The sequence below is a fragment of the Budorcas taxicolor genome, chromosome 11 (genome assembly GCF_023091745.1).
Source record: "Budorcas taxicolor isolate Tak-1 chromosome 11, Takin1.1, whole genome shotgun sequence".
Taxonomy (NCBI): Eukaryota; Metazoa; Chordata; class Mammalia; order Artiodactyla; family Bovidae; genus Budorcas; species Budorcas taxicolor.
The window spans coordinates 19218376-19242489 of record NC_068920.1 but is presented as its reverse complement, the minus strand read 5'-3'; the positions used below and the strand labels follow the sequence as shown (position 1 = coordinate 19242489).

Below are 24114 nucleotides of genomic sequence, written 5' to 3'. Positions count from 1 at the left end.
CATTGTTTTGATGAGGCAGCCAGCAGGTTGGAAGGTGGGCACAGTAACTCCAATGAAAGCTCTTAATCAGGCAGTGACTCATTACTGGGCTTCCCTTGTGGCTCAGCTGGTAAAGAATCTGCCTGCAATGAGGGAGACCTGGGTTCGATCCCTGGGTTGCAAAGATCCCCTGGCGAAGGGAAAGGCTACCCACTCCAGTATTCTGGCCTGAAGAAGTCCATGGACTGTGTAGTCCATGGGGTCACAAAGAGTCGGACACGACTGAGCGACTCACTTCACTGACTCATTACTAACACAGACACTGGATTCTTGGCTCCATGGTTGTTATTTGGGGTAGCAGTAGGGAAGAGCAGTGTCTGTGAAATCATTCTTCCCAGTTTCACCTTTTTTTAAAACAGGAGGTGTCTTTTTGAAATTTCACTGCTTCGTGTTCCAAAAGAAGGAAAGCAGAGGCTCTCTGAAGACTGTAATCAGAGAAAAGAGAATTAGTGTTCAGAATACTGAACTGAGGGACTTCCCTGGTGGCCCAGTGGCTAAGCCTCAGCATTCTTAATGCAGGGAGCCCAGGTTCGATCCCTGGTCAGGGAACTAGATTCCACAGGCCACTTCTAAGCGTTCCCATGCTGCAATTAAGATTGGCACAGGCAAATAAATATTTAAAAAAAAAGAATACTGAGCCAGGTGTTCTGTCATCCTGTCCACCCCTTGGTGGCCGTGGGGAGTGGCTCACACAAGGGCATCTGGAGGGATACATGAAGGTGCCCCCTCAGGATGCTGTCTTCGGCACGTGGTGCCTTTCTCTTCGGCCTTTTCAGCATTCATCCCATTTGTTGTTGTTCAGTTGCTAAGTCACGTCCGACTCTTTTGTGACCCCATGAACTGTAGCCCACCAAACTCCTCTGTCCGTGGGGTTTCCCAGGCAAGAATATTGCAGTGGGTTGCCACTTCCTTCTCTAGGCATCTTCATCTCATTCAGTTTAGTTCAGTCGCTCAGTCTGTCTGACTCTTGGCGACCCCATGAATCGCAGCACGCCAGGCCTCCCTGTCCATCACCATCTCCCGGAGTTCACTCAGACTCACGTCCATCAAGTCCGTGATGCCATCCAGCCATCTCATCCTTGGTCATCCCCTTCTCCTCCTGCCCCAAATCCCTCCCAGCATCAGAGTCTTTTCCAATGAGTCAGCTCTTCTCATGAGGTGGCCAAAGTACTGGAATGTAAAATAGGTTTCAGGCAGGTTTACTTTCTACCTAATCTTTTAAGAATGAAGCTGGGCTATTGGCCAAAGGGAGATGATTGCACCTTTATTAAAGACAGGATTGAAAGTAACTTTTTTTTCCCTTAGTTAATGAACTCTGGCGCTGGAGTAATGTTATCATGAGTTAGTATTTTTAGGGGAAAAAAAAAAGGAGTGATACGACCACGTGATTTAAGAACCTCCACTCGGCTGTTTCAAGAACACTGGCTTTTCAGTGGGCAGCTTGCCAGTCCTTCCTGGCCAACTGTTCACGGTAGTCAACTGTTTTGGAACATGAGCGGTATTGTAATTAGCAATGAGGAATTCTGATTTGAGAATCCAGAATAGCTCTAGATTTTGCAAATAAAAGACAAACATCTCATGTCTTAAGTGGGATAAGCCTTTACAAATAAATTTGCCTCCTCAAAATTACTTTTAATTAGTACTGATAGTGAGAAAAATATAATCATAAAATTATTAAGGAAAACCTGAAAAAAACTTGCTTTTGACTTCTTTGGCAAAAATGTTTTACGACTGTTCATCTGTCTTCCTTGGCTGTACATCTCCCCAGGAGACTTTGTGTTTCAGCATTCCTAAGTGACACGAAATCACACACCAGACTGTTTCCTGGAGGCTTGGCCCTTTTGTGACAGGATGGTCTGTGGACTTCAACCCTTTGATATATGATTTCCCCTTTCATTTAGAAAAGGAAATAACTGCTCCTCTTTTGAATGATTTTTAATTAAAGATTTTTTAAAAATCTATTATTTATCCATGAAAGGAAAAGTAAGTTGCTTTTATAAACTGGTAGTTAAATATATTAGATGGTTCATGGCTGGCATTAAAATGCTCTGTTTTTTTGTTTTGTTTAAGTGTTTCAGTGTTTTAATAGTTTAAATTTTGGTAGAACTTTTTTGAACCATTAGTAGAGTAATAGCAGAAAAACTGAGAATAGTAGCTTTAGGCTAACTGTATTGGTAATTTCAAAGAGTAGTGGACTCCATGTGAACATCCAGAAATACCACTCTCAGCAATTAAAGTACTTAATATTTTATTATAATATAAGAGCAGTTTCCATTGGGAGTAGATTAATAAATGTATGTTTTCTTTGTTTTTCCTACAGGAAGGAACTTGAAACCTTCAAAGGTAATTTTGTGTTTAATTCTTCACTTTAAAGTAGATGAGAGTTAATTGATGTCAGATGTTTTCTCTTGATGATGATAATGAAAGAATGCATTCCGTTTTCTTTAAATCAGTTTACATCAGAAAATGCAAGCTTGCTTAATACTGTTTTTGTCAATTTATTTAATCACGGTGGTTTTGATATCAGCTGTAACACACGTACCAAGTGAGAGTTTCTGCTAATGGCATCATAAATAGTATGTTAGGATGACATAATGCGGACTTAGAGGTTGTTGAGAATCGTAGTTGGAGAAGATTCTGGTTTCTGTTGCGTAGAGAGAGTCTGTCTCACGGAGAGGTGATGGTGGTAGAGGTGGCCTGCAGGCAACCCAGAGTCCCCTGAACCGCCTGCAAGGTTTTCAGTGCTGGTCCTGCTCAGCCACCGTCTTATAACTTTGGATAAGTCTCTTTACCTTTTCCAAGCTTATCTGTAAAATCGTAAGCTTTGCTGAGCTATATTCTGAGATACTAAAAGTGCCTAGCATTGCTTTTTAATTTTAGGGAACTTTTGCAAGTGAGTGTGAGAAATAATTCTTGGTCGTGCTGACTCTTGGAAACACTCATGAAAAATAGGGAAAACCACAGACTTTCAGAAGCTCAAAGCCCTTCCAGCTTGCCACTTTTCAATTATGCTTTAGAGGTTGAGTAGTGAAATTTCTATTCTCAGAGAATTTCAGTAACTGAGAAGACTCTGAATTGTTGTTTATTATGTTTCATTTATAAACTAGTATTGACTTTTTGAGTTACTGGTTAAAGATTTTCCAGAACATTATTTGCAGTTGAATTGTTTATCTCTGTGATCTGTTTGGATGTTTAGAGAAAACAACTAATACTTGAGATAAAAGGTATAAAGGCTTATTCCTGCTACATCTGTTCTTAAACCATCTTGACTTGGCTGGGTTTCTGTTTGGCTGCAGTTATAGTGAATTATTTAGTTCACCAGTTTGTTGAGGGCCATGTTAAATGATCATGATCTGATGTATTATCGTGGTTATCATTATTCTTAATCAATTTGTGAACCACACTCATGTACATTATTTTTCATCACTGGTTTAAAATAAGATTTGAAATCCCCATAAAGTGTTATTTTCTCTCTCCTCCTTTCTTTTAGTCTACTAGCATCTTCTTATACTGTATTGGGGGAAGAAAAAAAAATCAAGTTAATATTAAAAGACAGATTATGCAACATGTCAACTTTGCTTGCATCTCAATACTGAGGCTTTTTTTTTTTCATTTTGTATGACAGTATTCCAGAAAAAGAGGAGACCAGCAGTTTGCAAGAGGATAGACAGTGTTGTGTATACCTGATAGAATAATTCAATTCATGCAGAAATATCTTGTTTTTACATATATCCCTAATTATGTACAGCATTTAACAGCACATCCAACCCACCCACAGGCCAGTTAAAGCTCTCAGTTAGAACAAACCCTAAATGGATTATTGTATCATATCTAGTTTTTTAAAGAACTAGTATTCATTAAAAATTATTTCCTCTTGAATGTTTTGCTAATACTTCAAAAGTATGTATAGCTTACAATAAAAAAATATAACTATTCTTCCAAGACATTACTGGAGAAGAGAATTCATTCAAAGATATAATAACTTGTTATTTTTTGAACATTGCTTTTGCCTTTGTTTTTCCTTTTTACATTTCAGGAAAACAGAAAGCATCACTTCCTCCAACTGTTTTATTCAAGTTGTAGTTATATTTAGAAGCTTTTTGCTAAGTTGGGGAAGAACTAACTTTCTGGGGCAAAATTAGTAACCCTCAAGGTTAGTAACATAGATCAGTGTGATCCACCAAGTTCTGGATTCTTCCTTCTGTACTCCATTGAGGTTAATGGGTTCATCTTTATCTTGCACTTGAGATATATCTAGCAAATCTCTACAGTATTATTGAAACAGTTCATTATTTGTTTTGTTTTTTTAATATTGGCAGCAGGAAGGTCTTTTCTTTTCTCCCCAATATTGCCTTTCTTTAAACTCTTTAGTGTTAGTCACTTGAATATTATACAATATGAAAAGGGTAAGATCTTTAAAGTCTTAATTTTTTGACTTTCAGTGAGAAGGAACCCCATTATTATAACTACATGTAGAGTAAATAAATTGGGGTACATGTATATTTTTACATTAGTTTTCTCCAGATATATGCCCAGGAATGGGATTGCTGGATCATATAGTAGTTTTATTGTATTTTTTTTAAGGACCTAGTGGTTATACCAATTTACATTCCCACCAACAGTGGGGATCTTTTCTCCACACCTTCTCCAGGATTTAATATGCAGTTTAATTAAATACCAGATAAAGTGATGAAACCTCCATTTTAAGGAGGCTGTTTTTTAGAAAATTAAGTTGCCTGCTTTGGAAGACCTAATACAGGTAAATAGCTTTTTAAAAAATTACTGTAAAATGTTAAATTAGAAATTAGAAAAGACTTGGGGGAAAATAATAAAAATTCTTAAAGAATCCATACACAAATTGTTTTTCACATCTTAAATTCCTGTTCTGCTTTTAAAAATAGGCTGGAAATTTTACCCAGTGCTGAATAGGTGGCTTATACGAGGATTTTTTTCAACCAGTGGACCTATACTCAAAGAACTCAGGAGAAAAGTATGGTTATATTCTAAGTTAAAGTGTCTGTATCTGTGTTTTTAAAAAGCCTCTGCTTTGGCTGCTCTGGGTCGTCACTGCCGTGCCCAGGCTGTCTGCAGGGGCAGTGAGTGGGGCCGCCGTCCAGTCGTTGTGCACGGGCTTCTCATCGCGGCGGTTTCTCTGGGTGCAGAGCTTCGGCTCTAGGATGCTTGGGCTCAGCAGTTGCCCCACAGCCTGTGGGGTTTTCCCAGACCAGGGACCGAACCGACATCCCCTGGCCCACCAGGGAAGCCCTTGCATGTGTGTGTGTTTTTAATGATTGCCTATGTTAACTGCTTTATTAAAAATTAAATGAGCAGCATGGGATCTAGTTGTGTTGTATAAGAGGACATCTACTGTAATCTCCTCTTTACTATAGCACTGCCCAGCCATGTCAGAAATATGACTGACAGTGTGAAAACATGCCACAATTTAGTGGTTATCACTGTCACAGTGAGTGGGTCACCAGAGAATGTGGGGCGAGGCAGCTAAGACCAGCCTGAGGGAGTGTGATCCCACTTAAGGCTTTGTCCTGGGAAGCAAAGCCAATCAAGGATACAGGGCCAGTGAAAGTGAAGTCGCTCAGTCGTGTCCGACTCTTAGTGACCCCATGGACTGCAGCCCACCAGGCTCCTCCGTCCATGGGATTTTCCAGGCAAGAGTACTGGAGTGGGGTGCCATTGCAGTAAAGCCAATGAAGGATACAGGGCCAGAGCACTCATCAAAACTGTCCAAGACAGCTCTGTGACAGGAAGGTCCAGAGAGGAGAAGGCTTAAAGGAGAAGTGGTCATCAGTGCTAGAAGTAACGTAGGAAGGTTGAGCAGAATGGGGAAATCCCACTGGAGTTGACAGTGAATAGATAAGTGGTGAAGGGAGACTCCAGAGTGCAAATCAGAAGCACGTGAGGCATTTAGGAAAGAAATGAAAAGGTCACTTGAGATAGAATCAGGGTCAAGGTCAGGGAAGAAGGTGAAGTTGAAGATGTTAAGGACTTGATTAAGATCTAGAGAAGATGGAGAAAAAATACCCAGATAGGTTGTCCTTGGAGAGGATCCAAGGATATCTCTTTTTCTGAGACTTTAGAGAAGGAAAGGATGGCAGGTCATAGGGGAAAAAATCTGTGGAAGGAAAGACTGTCTGAACTTGCAAGACTAGGCTCAGAAGTAGAAATATAAACCAAAACAAATAATGTTTTGCTTAACACAAACCTGGGAATTAAAGAGCATATACGATGGGTCGGCAGAGCACAGTAATCTTGGGTGCTAATGAGATCATGACTAAAATGATTGGCCATGGAATTCAGGCCGGAAAGGAGAGGCCGGAAGAGACCAGTCAAATGAGCAAGATACGAGGTACCAGGGATGGTGTTCCCCTTAAAGATGGGAAATACTTGGGTAGTTGAGTATATGGTTGACCACGCTTCTTGTGGTCAAATAAAGAATTTCAGTTTGACATCGTTGAGATAGAGCAGTTCCCAGTGATGATCATGGCTAAATTTGAGTGAAAAAGAAGGCATAAAATGATGATGTCATCTGACTTGGGGAATTCTGAGGCCATTAGGAGTCACGCTTATTTGGGTGACTCAGATATGAATTATCCGTACCGGTGGCTCAGTAGCCACAGCAGGTCATGAATTTAGATGTGACAGATAGATGGAGAACTTGGGTAGAACATGTTGGGTCAATTCAAGAGTTAGCTTAACACGTAAGGCAAAACTCTTCTGCTGCCATTTGGCAATATTTAGGCAATGGAGACCCAGGTTGGGTAATACCGCTGTCCTCTGTCCTCAAGGGGCTAAAGCACCGTGGCAAAGCTTCTAGGATAGAAAGGCAAATATATGATTTTAATACAATGGCAAAAATATTAAAATAGAAAAAAGCACACTATGGTGGGAGTAATCAATCTTTTAGAGAGCGGCACTAGAATGCTGACCTGGCAGAAACCGATAATAAGGACATTCCAGGAAGAGGAAAGAGCAACTGCAAAGATGCAGGGACGTTTATCTTATTTCAAGAGCACAAGTTAAAATTTAACTTCTGGTTCAATGAGGAGACTACAATTAGTTAGTGCTGAAGCATCTGGTGTGTGGGTACAGTAGTGAGGGGTGAAGTTGAGACGTGGGCAGGGCATACATGCCACACAGCTCGTGTGTCACGCAGAGGAGCTTTGGCTTTTTCCTTTGGACTAGTGGTCTCCAAAGAGGCCCATGAGTATGCAGAGCAATGTCAGTGGAGAAGAAAACTGGAACTCCTGTTTCTTTTTTTATGTCATCCTTTTATAATTCAATTTTTGTGCATATTTTATAATAAACTAGGACAGGTATTGATGTATATGTTATATCAGTTCAGTTCAGTCACTCAGTCGTGTCCAACTCTTTGCGACCCCATGAATCGCAGCACACCAGGCCTCCCTGTCCATAAATATACATATTTGGGGGTGCATGTTAAACGCTTTTGTTCATGGCAAGACTGCTCAGCAATCACTCTTGTAGCTGAGAGAGACGAGGTAGGGATGGGAGAACCAGAAGGTTCAATTTAGGGTAACAAGAACCAGTCTGCATTATAGAGCAGGTTTTCTGGGATCATAGGTTTTCTGAAGACAGATTGGAAAAGAGCAGTCTAGAGCAAGAAGGGTTAGTTGAGAAACTACTACATATACTTGAATGAAGGCAGTGGTAGAATGGAGAGAAAGGCCCAGATTCAAGAATCAAGAATTTCATCACTCTTGTGAGAAGTCTAGGATGACTGGAATTCTGGCTAGGACATGTGCATGGACTTTTCTTTTACCAGGAAATGTAATACGGGCAGAAGAGCAGATTTGGGAGGGAATCATAGTGGATTCTGTTGGTTTGGGAGGAGGAGGTTACAGCATCAGTTGATTAATAATAATAATTAATCAGTTTATTAATGCAAGCAAGTTCCCAGTAACCGCATAAAAGTGCAGCTTGATATCTGATAGAGAAATGCTTTTTAAAATGTTTTATTGAGATTTGACTTTCATATCACAAATTTCATTCATTTTTAAGTGTACGATTCAGTGAATCTTAGTAAATTTATAGAATTGTGCAGCCATCATCAGAATACAGTTTTAGAACATTTTCATCACCCGTAACCGTTCCTTTCTGCCGCTCTGCATTCAGTACCCTTTTGTGTTCCCAGCCCCAGGCAGTCATTAATCAGTTTCTATCTCCATAGACTTTCCTTTTCTGGACCTTTCATACGAATGCAGTCATGCGATGTGTTGTATTTTTGCTTCTGGATTCTTTTAGTCATGTTAAATTTTTGGAGTTCATCCATGTTGTACCATGTATCAGTAGACGGTTCTTTTTATTGCTGAGTTAATGTCCCATTGTATGAATTTATTGCAATTCGTTTATCCTTTCACTGGTTTATGGACATTTGGATTGTTTCCAGTTTGGAACTGTTGTGAGTAGTGCTGCTATAGACTTTCATATGCAAGTCTGTGTGTAGACGTATCTTTTCATTTTTCTTGGATATATAACCAAGACTGGAGTTTCTGGATCATATGATATGGTTGTGTTGTGTGTGTTAGTTGCTCAGTCTTGTCAGATTCTTCGTGACCCCATGGTGTGTAGCCCGCCAGGCTCCTCTGTCCATGGGGATTTTCCAGGCAAGAATACTGGAGTGGGTTGCCATGCCCTCCTCCAGGGGATCTTCCCAATCCAGGGATGGAACCCAAGTCTCTTGCACTGCAAGCAGATTCTTTACTGTCTTATCCACCAGGGAAGCCCTATGATACTTTTTAAGAAACTGCCAAGCTGTTCTCTGCAGCGGTGGTACCAGTTACATTCCCACCAGCTGTCTAGGGATTGTGGTTTCTCCTCACCCTTGTTAACACTTGATATCCTTGACTCTTATGTCTAGCTCTGTGATCCATTTTGAGTCAGTTTTTGTGTCTGTGTGATGTAAAAGTCTAAGTTTTTTTGGTTTTGCTTTTCACATATATCCAATTGTCTCTGAACTATTTTTTGAAAAGATTTTTCCCCCCATTCCATTGAACTGCTTTGGCACTGTCGCAGGAAACCAGTGGCCATAAATGTAAAGAAGAGTATATTTCTGGACTTTCAGTTTTGTTCCTTATTGTCAGTACCACACTGCCTGAATTATTGTAGCTTTTGTAATAAGTTTTGAAATCGGGAAGTATAAACCTTCGAACTTTGTTCTTTTACAAAATCATTTTGGCTATTTTAGGTCCTTTGCATTTCTGTATAAATTTTAGGATCATTTTGTCTGTTTCTACCAAAGGGAAAAAAAAAAAAAGAAGCCTGCTGGGATTTTGATAGGGATTGTTTTGAATTTCTAGTTCAGTTAGGGGAGAATTACTATCTTCATAATATTGTGTCTTCCAATCCATGAACATGGATGCATCTTCATGTGTTTGTAGCTTTGATTTTCCTGAGCTGTGTTCTGTTATTTTCAATGTGCAAAGTCTCACTTCTTTTGTTAAGTTTACTCATAAATATTTTATTCTTGCTGAGTGAATTCAGTCTTGAGCATATTAAATCTGAGATGTCATTACAGATGGAAGTGTCCAATGGGTTGCTGGACGTCAGGAGAGAGACGTGAGCTGGAATTGGGAGCAGGCTGACCCGGGTGGGGGTGGGGAGCCTTGGGTCTGGGTGCAGTTGCTCGGTGAGACGAGGCAGAGGAAAACAAAGGAGAGGGGGGTAGAAGTCTAGGAAGTGCTAGAATTCACCTGACGGGCTTAAGAAGAGAGCTAGCTCCCCTCGTCGGGGGCGGGGTACAGTCAGCTGCAGAGGTGGGGATGCGTGTCTCGGGGCGTGTCTCAGGGAGCGCCAAGCAGTGCCACGTTGTTACAGAGAGGACAGAAGGGAAGATGGTCTGAGAAGGGGCATGTGGTCTGTCAACTAAAGTTCACTGGTGACGGTCCTGGGAGCGATTTCAGCAGCATGGAGGTTCCCGTGTGGGCTGGGAGGGGAACCCAGCTGGCGGAGGACAGGGGGCCAGGGGGAGGTTCTGTCGCGTTCCCCGTGTGACCCGGGTGCCTGGCACGTTGGTACTGACTAAACATTTGAGTGAATGGGGGAGTAGAGCGGGGCTTTCGAAATCACAGGCTTAGAGGAGAGAAGAGAGGAGAGGCTGGAGGGGAGGAGGGTTTATTGATTTCTGAGAAACTTGAGTGCCTTTGTGTGAAAGGGGGGAGAAAAGAGGCTGCAGACAGGGAGGGGCTGAGGGCACGGAGTGGCTGACAGTGAAGCTGTGATGCAGAGGACCACGGCGAGGGGGCTCAGAGCACACGACTTCGAAACAGGAAGACTGTCGACAAGTATCTGTAACTATTGGGATTGTGAGGATTTGAGATATTTACTAAAAATACATAGCACCTTCCAAGCTACCAGTGAGTGTGGCTGAATTTGAAGGAACCTTTAGGCTAAAGCTGTGCTGAAAGTGAATTGGGGGGAGTTTAAAGATACCTTTGTGTTGGGAGGCAAGCTGTATTCTTCGCCTTTATCTTAATGCTTGCGGAGCACTGGGTCTCTTCTCTCGTCTGGTATGTTGTCACTAAGGCGTCTTTGTGCCTCTGTGACGGACTCAGACGGGTTTAGTGTGTTTTCAGCCTCTCCCCTACCTTCTGAGCAGCACTTGGTATGGCCCCAGATCCGTGCATACATCTTTGCACACCAGAGCCCTGAGAGCTTGCATTTGGCTTTCATAGAGGCAGTAGATTCTGATACATGTCTGCCGAAGTCATCAGCAGAAAACTAACAGGCTTAATAGAATTTCTTTGGAAAAACCTGCTCCTGGCTCCAGCCTCACTTCCTTTGTTCTACTCCCAGAAGATGCACAGCAGGGGAGCTGCCTGGTAAACTGGAGGTTTCACTTGACCAGCCTGAGCTTCTGCTCAGTTCTACTTGCTCAGTGCCCACATCCATGTCATCTCCAGGATTCACCGAAAATAGTCAGAGGAATCCCTGTAGGTGGAACTTTACTTTATGTTTTTTTCCTTCACTGCTTTCCTTTAAAATGTTTACCTCCATGCTTGGGTACATTACAGTGTTTTCGTGGTGTGCAGGTGATCCATCACTAAAAAGCAGAAATAAAATTTCAACTCGATTGGAACCTCTAACCAGTAGCATATTAATGAAAGCATTATTTGTTTCTTTATATTACAAAGAAGTGATAGTCACTATAAATTAATACTTAAAACAAGTGGAAAATGTTTCCTGGCAATCTGGGACTTTGCTCTTATAATTTTGTGTCTTAGCCCCATCGGGTGAAATTCACCAGTCATCTTTATGAGGCAGCACCTTTATAATTGAAAGATAAATATAAAATGCCAGGCATTAGAGTAATGAGTCCATTTCTGACATACAGCTCCGTAAAACCAACTCAGCTTCTCTCACTGCTGGTATGTGCATTTCCCAAGAAGTGGCTACTATAGTTAAACATGTGAGCCATAGCCAACACGATGTGAAGTTAAAGTTCCTTCCATGCCGCTGTGTTGGGCTCAACTAAAATGGCTGATTTTCCAAATGGGTTTTGGAAAGGTAATAATGCTTCATACAGATTAAAACCTCTGTGTTATTTTCCTAATTTTACAGAACTTTGGTGTTTCTTGTCATGTGTTGGTAATGGTTTTGTGATATTTTATTTTAATAAACAGCACATGTAAGGATATTAAACATGTAAGGATATTAAAATAAATAGCACATGTAAGGATATTAGCACATGTGGGATTTACTGCAAAAATTATACCTTAAAAATTAACTGGTAGCTTTTTTTTTTCAGTTGAGTAATTTGTTATTCTACCCATGGAGATTACTGAAGAATAATTTTTAATAATTATTGCATTTTTAAAAACTCCATATTATGCCTCTAAGGTGGCACATGTTATGATATGTTATATGTCATTCCCTGTCAGATGGATCCCTCTTGTTTCTAAAGGGAAAAAAATGAAAGAAATACATGTCGTCTGAGCTTTTCCTTACTTTATTGTGATTTTTCTGTTCCTGAGATTACATGTTAAAGTTGAACTTGAATTAAAAGGTAACTTCCTTCTCCCTTTCTTAAGTCTGTCTTGCATATAGTGTGGCAGACTCTTTAAGCTCAGGGTAGACACATTAATCAAAGCAAAATCATAGCTCAGGAATTCATTCTAACGCTGGTGCATTCATGAAACTCTACCCCGAGGTGTTCCTGCATTCTCGGTCATTATTTGTTAAGTGTTCAGGGATAAACTGGTAAGAATAGAGTGAGAACCTTAGGGCTTATTTTTTTAAGTATTTATCAGTAATATATGATAAATGACACTCTCTCCTCTTCCCTCAGTTACACTGTCTTAACATGGTGGTTGTGAGTAAATATTTGAATGTAGATATAATCTTGTATTAAATTTTTTTTAAAATTCTTTAAGAAATTACTCCCTGAAAATCTTGACTTCTTGGTGAATGTTGGCTAGATCTTTTTTTTTTTAATCTGCTTCCTTTTTTTCCACTTGTCAATATGTGTTAGTGTATTAAAAAGATGATTTATATTATGTAGCTTAGTATTTTAGTAAAGTTAGTATCTATATCCTACGGTACAGAAATATTCATATCCTGCCTGTCGATTTTGTCTCTAAGTCAGTTTATTTTTAAGACCTAGTTGATTCTTTATTCTAGTAACTGTCATAAGATGTTACACTGTGGCATGACCTAGAACTCTCAAAGATGACATTTTATATTGAAGAAGATTGTAATTCTAACAGCTTAGGTAGATATTAAACTGCAAAAAAGTAGAGCCTTGATCAGGATTGTGGTGCTTAAATGTTACCTTTCTGCGCTTTCTTATAATGAGTATATAGCACTCTTCTGTAAACAATAATTATAGCAATAGAGTCTTTTTAGAAATGTATCAGGACAACTTTCCGTTGTATATCATGTGTGTTTGGTATCATGAATAAATACAGCTGTTCTGTTTCATTACCTTTTTGCTGGAACACTGTATAAAGTTGACAGCAAAAATTATACCTTTCAGAAAAACTAGATTCTAGTAAAACTAAACTCCAGCACCACGAAAGAAGAGGTAAGTGAAGATTTTACCTGTCAGGCTCAAAAAGAGAGTTTATCTGTTGAATTCATATGAAGCCTTATGATTTTCTCTTAGTTTTTTGAAGGTTCGTGCTGGAAAATAACCTAAAGGGCCTTGTAGCTCTGCTGTTTGAACTGTTTGGGCAGGTGATGGAGTTTGCAGAAGACTTGGAGAGATGTGCTCATGCCATAAACAGAAATAGATGCTGGTGAATTGTTTTGTTCATGCTTCTGGCCGCTTTCAGGTGGGATTTCAGTGCGCTTAATGGTCTTGAGTGAGGATGTTACATACTAAGGATATCAAATTGTTGACATATGTATTACAGATATTTAAAATCTCAGCTTGGTTATTTGCCTTTTAATTTTGTTTGCTTTTTTCTTACACATGGAAGTTTCATATTTTTATGTATTCAGACAGATATTTTAAAATGACATCCTCCATTGTTTTTATGCCTAAACAGATCTCTCCCAATCCAAAGAAATAAATGTTAACTTGTAATCTCTTCTGGTTTTTATTCTAGCTTAATTATCATTTGCTGATTTTACTCTAACAAATCTGGAACTTATATTGACGTATAGCGTGAAGTAAGCATCAGTTTTTTGCCGTAGAAGTAATTAATTTTTCTAGTACTATGAAATCATCCTTTGCAGTCCTCAGCCTCTTATTGCCAAATTTTGTTGGCTACACTTTAAAATTTTTATTTGTTGATTTTTGGTTGTGTTGGGTCTTCATTGCTGCCCGGATTTCTTTCTCATTGCAGCGCGCACGGGCTACTCTCTAGTTGCAGTGAGCAGGCGTCTCATCGCGCTGGCTTTTCTTGCTGCTGAGCACAGGCTCCAGGGCACACAGCCTTGAGTAGCTGCGGCTCCCAGCAGTTGCGGTGCATGAGCTTGGTTGCTCTGTGGCATGTGGAATCTTCCCGGACCAGGGAGCGAACCTGTGTCTCCTGCATTGGCAGGCGGACTCTTTACCACTGAGCCAGTGGACCTTTCTCTGGCACCTTCTCCCTCTTTCTTCCTGCGTCATCTGCTGAATCATTCCAGCACTTACTCTGAACTGTAAACTGCTTATTTGGTATTGGAGTATATAGCCAATTAACAATGTCGTGGTAGCTTCAGGTGAACAACAGAGGGACTCAGCCATAAATACACGTGTATTCATTCTCTCCCAAATCCCTCTCCCATGCAGGCTGGCATGTAACATTGAGCAGAGTTCAGTGTGTGCTGTACAAATAAAGAGGTCCTTGTTGGTTATCCATTTTAAAATATAGTAGTACATACATGACGTTCCCAAAGTCCCTAACTGTCCCTTCACCCAGGCAACCACAAGTTTATTTTCTAAGTCTGTGAGTCTCTGTTTCGTAAATTCATTTGTATAATTTCTTCTTAGATCCCACATATAAGGGATGTCATACAGTGTTTCCTGTTCTCTGTCTGACTTAACTTCACTCAGTATAACACTCTCGAGGTCCATCCACATTGCTGCAAATGGCATTATTTCCATTCTTTTTAATGGCCGAGTAATATTCCATTATGTATGTTACCACATCTTCTTTATCCTCCCCTCTGTCAGTGGGCATTTAGGCTGCTTCTGTGTCCTGGCTGCTGTAAACAGTCCCGCGCTTACTCTGATGGTCCCCGGGCTTCACTCTTATTTTTCCGTCTCCTTTGCCTCATTGTCCTGCTTCCCCCACCCACCCCAGGTGGGAAGAACCTCTGGGCTGCATCCTCGGGCTTTTCACTCACCGTTCTGTGGTCTCATCTGTTCCAAGGCTTTAAATACCATCAGATGCTCATGACTCCCTGATGAGATGGCTTCTGACCTGCCTCTCCCCTAAATTCTAGACTAGAATAGCCAACTACCAGCTCAGATCTCTACAGCTGTGCCTACAGGAACCCTCAACCCAGCACGGCAGAGCCTGGTCTCCACACCCATCTTTCCACCTTCCTGGCCGCTCCGTCATCCCAGTGACACCACCGTTCATTCTTCCTGGGGCGCTGACCACGACGAACACACGACCGAAAAATAAGATGCTGCTTATCTCGCGCTTGCTCTCTCACCTCACATCCGATTCTTCAATAAATCCAATCAGCCCAAACTGGATCCCAGATCTGACCGGATCTTCCTATCTCTACCAGCAGGTCCAGGCTGCCTCAGTCCTGTGTAGAAGCTCCGGTGGCATCCTCGCCCAGTCCCTGCCACTCCTGTCTCCCTCCCTCCCCACCCAGTATCGCCTTCTTGCCCCAGATGCCCTGCAGCCTCTCGTCGCACTGACAACAGTGCCCTTCTCTCTGCTCGCTCAGCCCGCTGTTTGCCCCCACCCCTGACCTCACCTCCTCCCGCTCTTTCCCAGCTCCTCCGTCCAGCCCCGCCGGCCACCCACTCTTCCTCCCGGGGGCCCAGCACGCCCCCTGTGCCTGGGGCTTCTCCTGAGCCCTCTGCCTGCTCTGCTCCTCCTCCAGACAGAGTCCTGGCTCCCTCCTTTCCGCTACCTTCTCAAAGGTATCCGTGTTTTCAGTTGTGCATTCTTCTCTTTCTCCCTTTACCTGGCTTTCTTTTATGACATACCTTTCTTTTCTTTCTCTTCCATGGAAACCTGATATACACTTACCTGGCTCTTCTCTGCTGCGCACCGTGCGCGGAGACACAGACTGACCCAGGACTCGGCGAGTGTTCACTGGCTCGATGGAGTCCCAGGGCAGCATCCTGTCCCCTTGCCTTCTGGCTTGGATTCCTTTTAACTCTGTCTTCTAAACACTGCGGAGCCGTCTAACTAGCTATCTAAAAATTCAGATATTCAGATAGAATTCCCATCAGTCACATCATGAGACCTGGAAGTGGCTCCTGATTCTTCCAGTACCGCTTCCTAGCTTTAGTCACGAGAGCGTCACAGTCACAGACTTTGTCACATCCACATATCGGCTGTACCGCTTCTGACTTTCTCTAAGTCAATTCATTTTAAAGAGAGATTTTAAAATACACTTCTTAGGGAATTCCCTGGCAGTCCAGGGGTTAGGACTCAGCACTTTCACTGCCAGGGGCCAGGGTTTTCGAGCCCTGATCAAGGAACTAAGATCCCACAAGCCACGTGGCACAGCCAAAAACAAAAACATTTTTAGTAAAATACTCTTCTTACTATAAATGGAAAACGAGTATCACTTGACACAAACAGAAACTGCGCAAGTAAATACATAACTGTTAAAAGACTTCTGCCACCACAGATTATTCTGCATGCACTATTCTGGAAAACTGAGCTTCAGGATTAAGTTCAGGCTCTTTAATGGAGTCAATAAAATTCTTCCCAAAAGCCCATGCTTGCCTCTCCGGCTTCGTCACAGTTTGTTTGTTTGTTTGTTTGGTACTGAAAACTTTGAGGATGTATTATTACTTGCTGGTTTATCTTGAGCCAGACAGTTTTTTGAAAAGTGTTTTTCTCACTGAGCTGTTAAGAAAGAAAAAAGAAAACAGCACTTCAAAAAGAAACGCTGTCACACCGAAAGCAATTTTGCCGAGAGGCAAACCTTGATGGCCAAGCGTTCCCCGCCTTCCTGCCCCGGGTCCTCTTGGCAGGAGCATTTCTTCACTGCTACTTTTGCAAGTTCCACCATTTGCACTTTTGTGAGACCAACGTGAAAATGCCAATCCCAGCCAGAAAACGGCAACGTGGAATCTAGGAGGAGCTCTCCTGTGGTCTCTTGCCCGCACGCGTGACTTTGGAGAGTGGTGGCCGCTTTGTAGGGTGAGCAGACTCCGGGTTTCTCTTTCACTCTTTCGTTCCTCTCGTTTTCAGTCTTCTCACATTTCCCATGCAGCGTCAGTAATTACTGTGAGAGGATGCTGTATTCTGTCTAAAGAGCAAGTGCATTTTCTCACAACTAGGGTAAGAAAGCTTATATTACAGTGCCTGCCCCCTTTTCTTTTCTCTCTCTCTCTCTTTTTACAAATTTCACACTGGAAAAGCCCAAAGAAGTGTTAGAGTCCATTAAAGTCAGATGGAGCTATGCCTTTAAATCGCTAATTTGGTTGGTGTAGAGTCAAGGGTGAAGATATTACTGTTTTCTAGAGTAAAATGGTTCTGTTAGGTTGGCAAAATTTTGTGCTTTGTATTAGGGGAGAACACATAGCGGAAAACTGTGTTTGTAGAATAAACCAGTTTTAAATGATGTGTTCAGAAAAATGAGTACTTAGAGCCCCATGGTGGAGAGCCCTCGACTGAGATCAGAACCCCCCCTCCTCTTTCTGGGCTGCCGCTTGGATTAGAAGAGAAACATTAGAAGGTGTCGCCACTAACTGGCAAACGGAATTGCATGTTCTCATGTCCAAGTATCTCCTTAGAGTGGCTGCTCTCCTCCTGCTCCCTGACATGCACCTTTTGAGCATTTGGGTGGAATGTTTGCTGAGGGCCGTGCTCTCTATGCTAGAGGATGCTTATTTCCTTGCTCATTGGAGAGCGCGACTGGGCTTCCCCCGTAGCACAGGGGTAAAGAACCTGCCTAGTGCAGGAGACACAGGTTCGATCCCTGGGTCAGGAAGATCCCCAGAAGAAGGCAATGGCAACCCACTCCCAGTATTCTTGCCTGGAGAATCCCATGGACAGAGGAGCCTGGCGGGCTGCAGTCCAGGGGTTTGCAAAGAGTCGGACACAACTGAGCATTGATAGGTTGGAGAGCATGACAGTGGATTCACTTCTAATAATTTTTGGTGAAAGCGCTATGCTCCGAGCAGAATGAGATCCACAGTATGAGACATCCCATGTTGTATGAGTGATGTATCTGCATCTTCCCTTGGGTCTTGGGACCTGGACACCTGCCTCCCCTCACCTACTTAATTTCCTCTGTCTCAGGGGCCTTCGGTTCCCCCATACAACCCCTCAGGGCTTGAAGTGATGCTGGTTCCCTTAGTGAACACCCGTGCTTGTTGTTCTTGCCATCTACTCTCTGCATACCTGGGATGTGCCCACCAAGGAAGAGCCCGCCAGTGCTGGCATCCCCTGCCGCTGATGCAGCGCCTGGCACCCACCAGGCCCTTGGCCCGTGCTCGCGGGAGGGAGGGAGGGAGGGAGATAGCCATCCGTTTATGCACCATCTCTGTCTTCTCTAACTCTGTTTTTGTTTTTTTGTTTTTTTTTTTTTAATTTTTTTTTTAAGGCTTAAAATGTATTTTAATAAGTTCATGTTGCATTATTTCATTTCTCAGAAAAACTTCAAAGGTATTAGGGACAAATCAAACATGGTACACCAATAAAAAATGCACAGCATAACTACCTAAGATAGGCAAAGCTAAGAGCTACCGTCTGACATTCAGCATACAGCAACCCTGTTCTCAAGATTGTACTAGGCCTATCAAAGCTGTGAATGGCAACATCACAGACACAAAAGGGCCATTTCTGGGTTGTCCTTACCCAAGAAAAAGATGGAGGCAAGTTTAACGCAAGATTTTTTAAAGATACACAAAATGAAAAACTCTAAGAGAAAATGTCTTCCTTGGGACATGAAAGGGTAATATATGGGACATAACAGAACCGTATGTATGTTGTCTGTGACCTCTGTGGACATGTGCCTGAATTCCCACCTGGGAGTGATTGGAACAGTGGGGCCAAGGTCATTGGGGGATGTTTGGTTTTTGTGGTATATGTGGCAGGATCTCTGGGGTAAGACAGTGCACTAAGTCATGTCCAACTCTTATGACCCCATGGACTGTAGCCTGCCAGGCTCCTCTGTCTACAGGATTCTCCAGGCAAGAATACTGGAGTGGGTTGCCATTTCCTTCTCCATCTAACTCTGTTTTTGTGATGAGGCGGTCTGCGTGGGTTCTGCCTTGGAGTGTGTGCTCAGATTCTGGAGAACGGTAGGCTTCTCCTGAGACAAGCTCACTTTGAAGTGCTTAACTACGTGGGTTTGTCATCTTTCTGTTGTGAAGACATTTTTAGCAATAGCGACAGACTCTCTCTTATGCTTTAGAATAATGCTGAGAACTTGCATTAACTGCGTAGAGGAGAAGAAACTGTTTACAGAGTGACTGTTCTGTTTTTTCACTTTTAAGAATTTTGCAAAGTTGACTTTTTTTGGATGAGTGTTTTTGTGATTTCTGTTTTCATTTCTTTTGGGTAAACTATCTAGGACGGTGATTGCTTTCTCATGGTCAGTATATGTTTACTTTTTAAAAAACTGCCACACTCTTTTGAAAGTGGCTCTTCTGTTTTTCAATCCCACCATCAAATATATGAGAGTTTCCGTTGCTCCACATCCTTATCAACACTTATTTTTATCCACTTTTTAAATTTTAGCTATTTTAGTGAGTATGCAATATGGCAGGGTTTTGGGGGGCAGTTTTAATTTGCACTTCCTTGTTACTAATAATATTCAACATCTTTTAACGTGCTTATTTGCCATTAGGATGTCTTCTTTGATAAAATGACTCTTCAAATCTTTTAATTTCAATATTTATTTATTTGTTTGGGGTTTGGATTTTTTATTGAAATATAGTTGACTTACAGTGTTGTGTTAGTTTCAAGTATACAGCAATGTAATTCAGTTGTGCATATCTACATATTATCCCTAAGTCGTGTCTGACTCTTTGCGACCTCATGGATTGTATCCCGGCAGGATCCTCTGTCCTCCACTATCTCCTGGAGCTTGCTCAGATTCATGTCCATTGACTTGGTGTTGCTGTACAACCATCTCATCCTCTGTCGCCCCCTTCTTCTTTTGCCTCCAATCTCTCCCAGCGTCAGGGTCTTTTCCAACGGGTAGGCCTCAAGTGACCAAAGTATTAGAGCTTCAGCTTCAGCCTCAATCCTTGCAATGAATATTCAGGGTTGATTTCCCTTAGGGTTGACTGGTTTGATCTACTTGCAGTCCACGGGACTCTCAAGAGTCTTCTCCAACACCACAATTCTACATAAATATATATTCGTTTTTTACATTCTGTTCCATTATAGGTTATTACAGGATAGTTAACATCATTTCCTCCAAAGTTGACTCTTTATGATGACTTATATTAAAAGCTCATTAGCATTGACTTGCTCAGACATGTTATTGATTTGATAAACCAAAATTCTTGAATTTATAAAAACCTTTGCTTTCGTTTTCTCTTATTCTGTACCATGTATCAGACATTTCCCATATGGTAGCAGGATGGAAACTTTGGGTATTGAAACTAGACTATGAAATAAATATACCTGGAAAAAATTAGTCAAAGTTAAAAACAAACAAATAAAAACTGATAACTTTGCTCCAGAGAGGATATACAAAGCTGAATCCTTAAAGCACACATTCTAGTTTAGCCCAGGTTGCATGTTCCTCTTGGGCACGGGAGCCGGTGATTAAGAGCACGGAATCTGGAGCCGCTCAGAGTGCTCCCTGGGCATGTCACGTAACCTCTCTGAGCCTCCATTTCCTCTTTGAAAGATGAAGATGAGAGCAGGACCTACATCCTTGAATTGCTGTAAGGACTAACTGAGTTGGTACATGTACAGGGCTTTCAGCAGTGCCTGGCGTTTACATAAGAGTTAGCTGCTGTTACTGCAGAGATGAGGCAGATAGAATAAGTGACCTGTTTTCCATTATTTGCTCTCTGTGTGTTGTACTTGAAAGGCTCAGTGATACAGAAGAAGGGAAGAATCAAGTTGAAACCTCTCTGGGTTACAGAGCTGAGTTTCTGTACGTCATAAATACGGGAGGGGTTGTCAGCAGTTCAGCACACAGGCTGGGTTTTTGCATCCTTTTATCACTTACAGCTGCATATCCTTGGCAAAGTGACTTAACCTCTGAGTCTGTTTGCTTACCTGTAAAATGGGAATAATAGTGGTACCTATCTCATCGGGCTTTTATGAGAATAAGTGAAATAATAATAGTACCAGCCATATAATAAATTTGGAATGATGTTAAGCTCTAATTATGAGTTCATACTAATCATAATTCTTATTGATGGGACTCGTAGCTCTCCATTTTTGATTAGCCATGGGCTGTCTCTCTAAATGAAAACAGTGGCAAAGCTCTGTAGATTAAGGTAATTGTTCACATATAAATATGAGTTGGCTATTTTTATCATAAGTATATCTTCAGGACTCAAACTTTGGTTTCAGAAACAGTTTAACAAATGTGTGTTAGTAAGATTAAACTAGAGTATTAAAATAGTTTTTAGAAAAATGTCTTGAAATTACAATAGAAAACTAACAGAATATTTTGAGTTCTAAAACGAGCTACTAACTTTTGAGATTTATAGATTTATTCTCTCATCCCTCATTTATTCTGCTCCTGTCGAGTCCAAGTGCAGGATGTAAAGATAAATAGGACTTCATGTCTGCTCCCATCAGGAAGTTCACAGCGTAGCTGGGAGACAGTGAGCAGCTGCAGGACCAGGAGTGAACTGTGGGGTCAGCGCGGGCTGGTGTGGGGTTCTGGGGGCGCCTGCCAGACATGGAAGGGCACCCAGAGGAAGGCCGTCAGACTTCCTTGCAATCACGTGGCACTAAGCTTGTGGCATTCTGGGCACCTGTCTTGTGAGTACGCACTGATCTGGAAAAAGATCCCATGTGGCTACTGAAACCCCGGGAGCAGTACTTGGCAGGGAAATGAGGAGAGAGACAGTGGAGGGAACAAGGGGAGGGACGCTTCTTCACGGGTCAGTGGCTTACAGTCTTTAAAGAGATTACAGTGAGGTTTAATATGACAGGTAATAGACCTTATCAGTCTCTTAATTTAGATTGAGAGTTCTTTGAATAAATTTGAACTGGGACTAGCTGAAATCCTTCATTTGATCAAGTAGACAGTTAAAAGAATTATTATGCTTCCCCCACCCCCTTTTTGTTACGGAAGTTATCAAACATGTACAGAATAGAGTATGGTGAAAGTCCACGTCCCCATCACCCTGCTTCAGTACCAACACACAGCCCGTCCTTTGAAAACAAATTCCCTTATGTGGTATAATTTCTTCCATTAGTATCTTAATGTATACCTCTAAAAAATAAGACTTAACTACAACACGATTATCATACCTAAAGTAGTTATAACTTCTTAGTACCATTAAGATAGAAAGAGGTTGTAATGTTAGTTTTTTAGGTTAATAAGTGAAATAGAAGTTTCACTTATTAATAGAATAGTTTAAGTCATATATCTCTGTATGTACGTATATCTCTGTAATACCTAGTTTACTAATTTCTAGGTTACTAAAAGTATGCTTTTGAATTATTCTTTATTTGCATATTGTCTCATTCAGTTCACAAACTGCCTTAGTTCACATTAAAATGTTATTATTTTATGCAGAAACTTTAACCCTCTTTAAGTGGAAATTTATAAAAGTCTGTGAGCATAGTCGGCTTATGTAAAGTACTCCAAGGAAGAACACAGTGATCACTTTATAGAGTGTTTACTCCACAAACAGAATCAGCATGTCTCAGGGACTTGTTGGAAGGGGAAAGAATTTGTAAACTTTTTTGTCTGCCAGTGAGCCCCCTGGTTTAGAGGGTGGAGTTTTGGTGCTTGCCCAGAGAGGAAGCAGCGGGCAGGTGCAAACATAGGGCTTAGTTATGGCAGGGAGTCCACGGTCCTCACGCAGCTGATGAAATGGCACGTTTGCAGGCTCCTCTGCTTCGTCCTCCTTTTGTTCTCTTGGGCAATGAGATTAGGCTAATGAGCAGATTTCTGCTGTTTTTATAGTAATTTTTCAAAAGTTGGCCATAAATGTCACACAAAAATTCCAGTAGTGTCCCCCATTTGGTATTTCAAGTTGCTGCATGTGCTACCCTGTGAAATATAGCTAAACACCTGCGGGTCCTTGTTTAGCAGCAAGGAGGAACAACTCTTCCCACCTTAAAAATGTTATTAACTCTATTGCTACAAATATGTAGAACTGATTTTTTAATGAAAACAAAAGGATATTTTGGTTATTAATACTCTATTCAGTACATCAAATGAAAATGTGAGACAGCCAAAGAAAGCATTCTGGACATCACAATGCATTTTTGAATGGAGCTGGTTTTTGCGGAGAAGTGATTTAAATCCTTGTTTCAGTAAGCCTTTATTTGAAAATTGGAAATCCATTTTCATGGGAGTGTCTCTCGGCAGGCTGTGAGGTGTGTTTTTCTTTTGGCTTCTGCGTCAGCTTCAAATTTTAGTTTATTCCCACGAGATTATTGTTAGTAAATCAGGAACTGATTTAGTCAATCTCTAAGTCAGAGTAGGTCACAATACCAAAATATAATTTGATGAAAGTATGCAATGTAGGAGACCCGGGTTCCATCTCTGAGTCAGGAAGATTCCCTGGAGAAGGGAATCTTACCTTGGAGAAGGCTTACCCACACCAGAATTCTTGCCTAGAGAATTCCATGGACAGAGGAGCCTGGCCAGCTACAGTCCATGGGGTCACAAAGAGCCACTAACACTTTCACTTTTGGGCTTCCCAGGTGGTGCTAGTGGTAAAGAACCTGCCTACCAATGCAGATTAGACATAAGAGATGTGAGTACGATCCCTGGGTCAGGAAGATCCCCTGGAGTAGGGCATGGCAATCCACTCCAGTATGCTTGCCTGGAGAATCCCATGGACAGAGGAGCCTGGCAGGCTGCAGTCCATAGGGTCACACAGAGTTGGACACAACTGAAGCAATTTAGCTGCATGCATGGAAAGAGTATATAGTCCATGTGTTTTACTTTTAGATTTTTTAATTAAAAAATTAATTATTTGAATTTAAATTACCTTTGTGTTCAGATATATCTTATGGAAAGTGAAATCAGGGTCTTTGGAGATGATATAGCTGGTTTGGCTTTCTGTTTCTGATTAACTGTCTGTTTAAAGCTGCGAAGTAAAACCAAATCGATCATTTGCATATCGGTATCTATGAAGGTTATCCAAATAAAAATAAGGTTTTTGAAAGATAAATTTCTGCTATAATCAGTGTTTGCTGATTCAACAAAGACTTGTGCCTGTTTCTTTGCTAAGCTTGGGAAAGCTGAAGTTGAAAAGACTTTTACTTTCAAGGAGCCGATAGTCTAGTAGGAAGAGATAGAAAAATA

At 41.5% G+C, this 24114-nt stretch overlaps 1 protein-coding gene across 1 annotated transcript in view; it reads left to right on the top strand.

Moving 5' to 3' along the window:
- The window catches only part of DTNBP1 (dystrobrevin binding protein 1), a 100482-nt gene that overhangs the window by 50962 nt on the left and 25406 nt on the right, over positions 1-24114 (top strand). The window contains exon 7 of the mRNA XM_052648682.1: positions 2360-2382. Coding sequence (XP_052504642.1) covers positions 2360-2382 — 23 coding nt within the window. The remainder of the gene's footprint in view (positions 1-2359; positions 2383-24114) is intronic.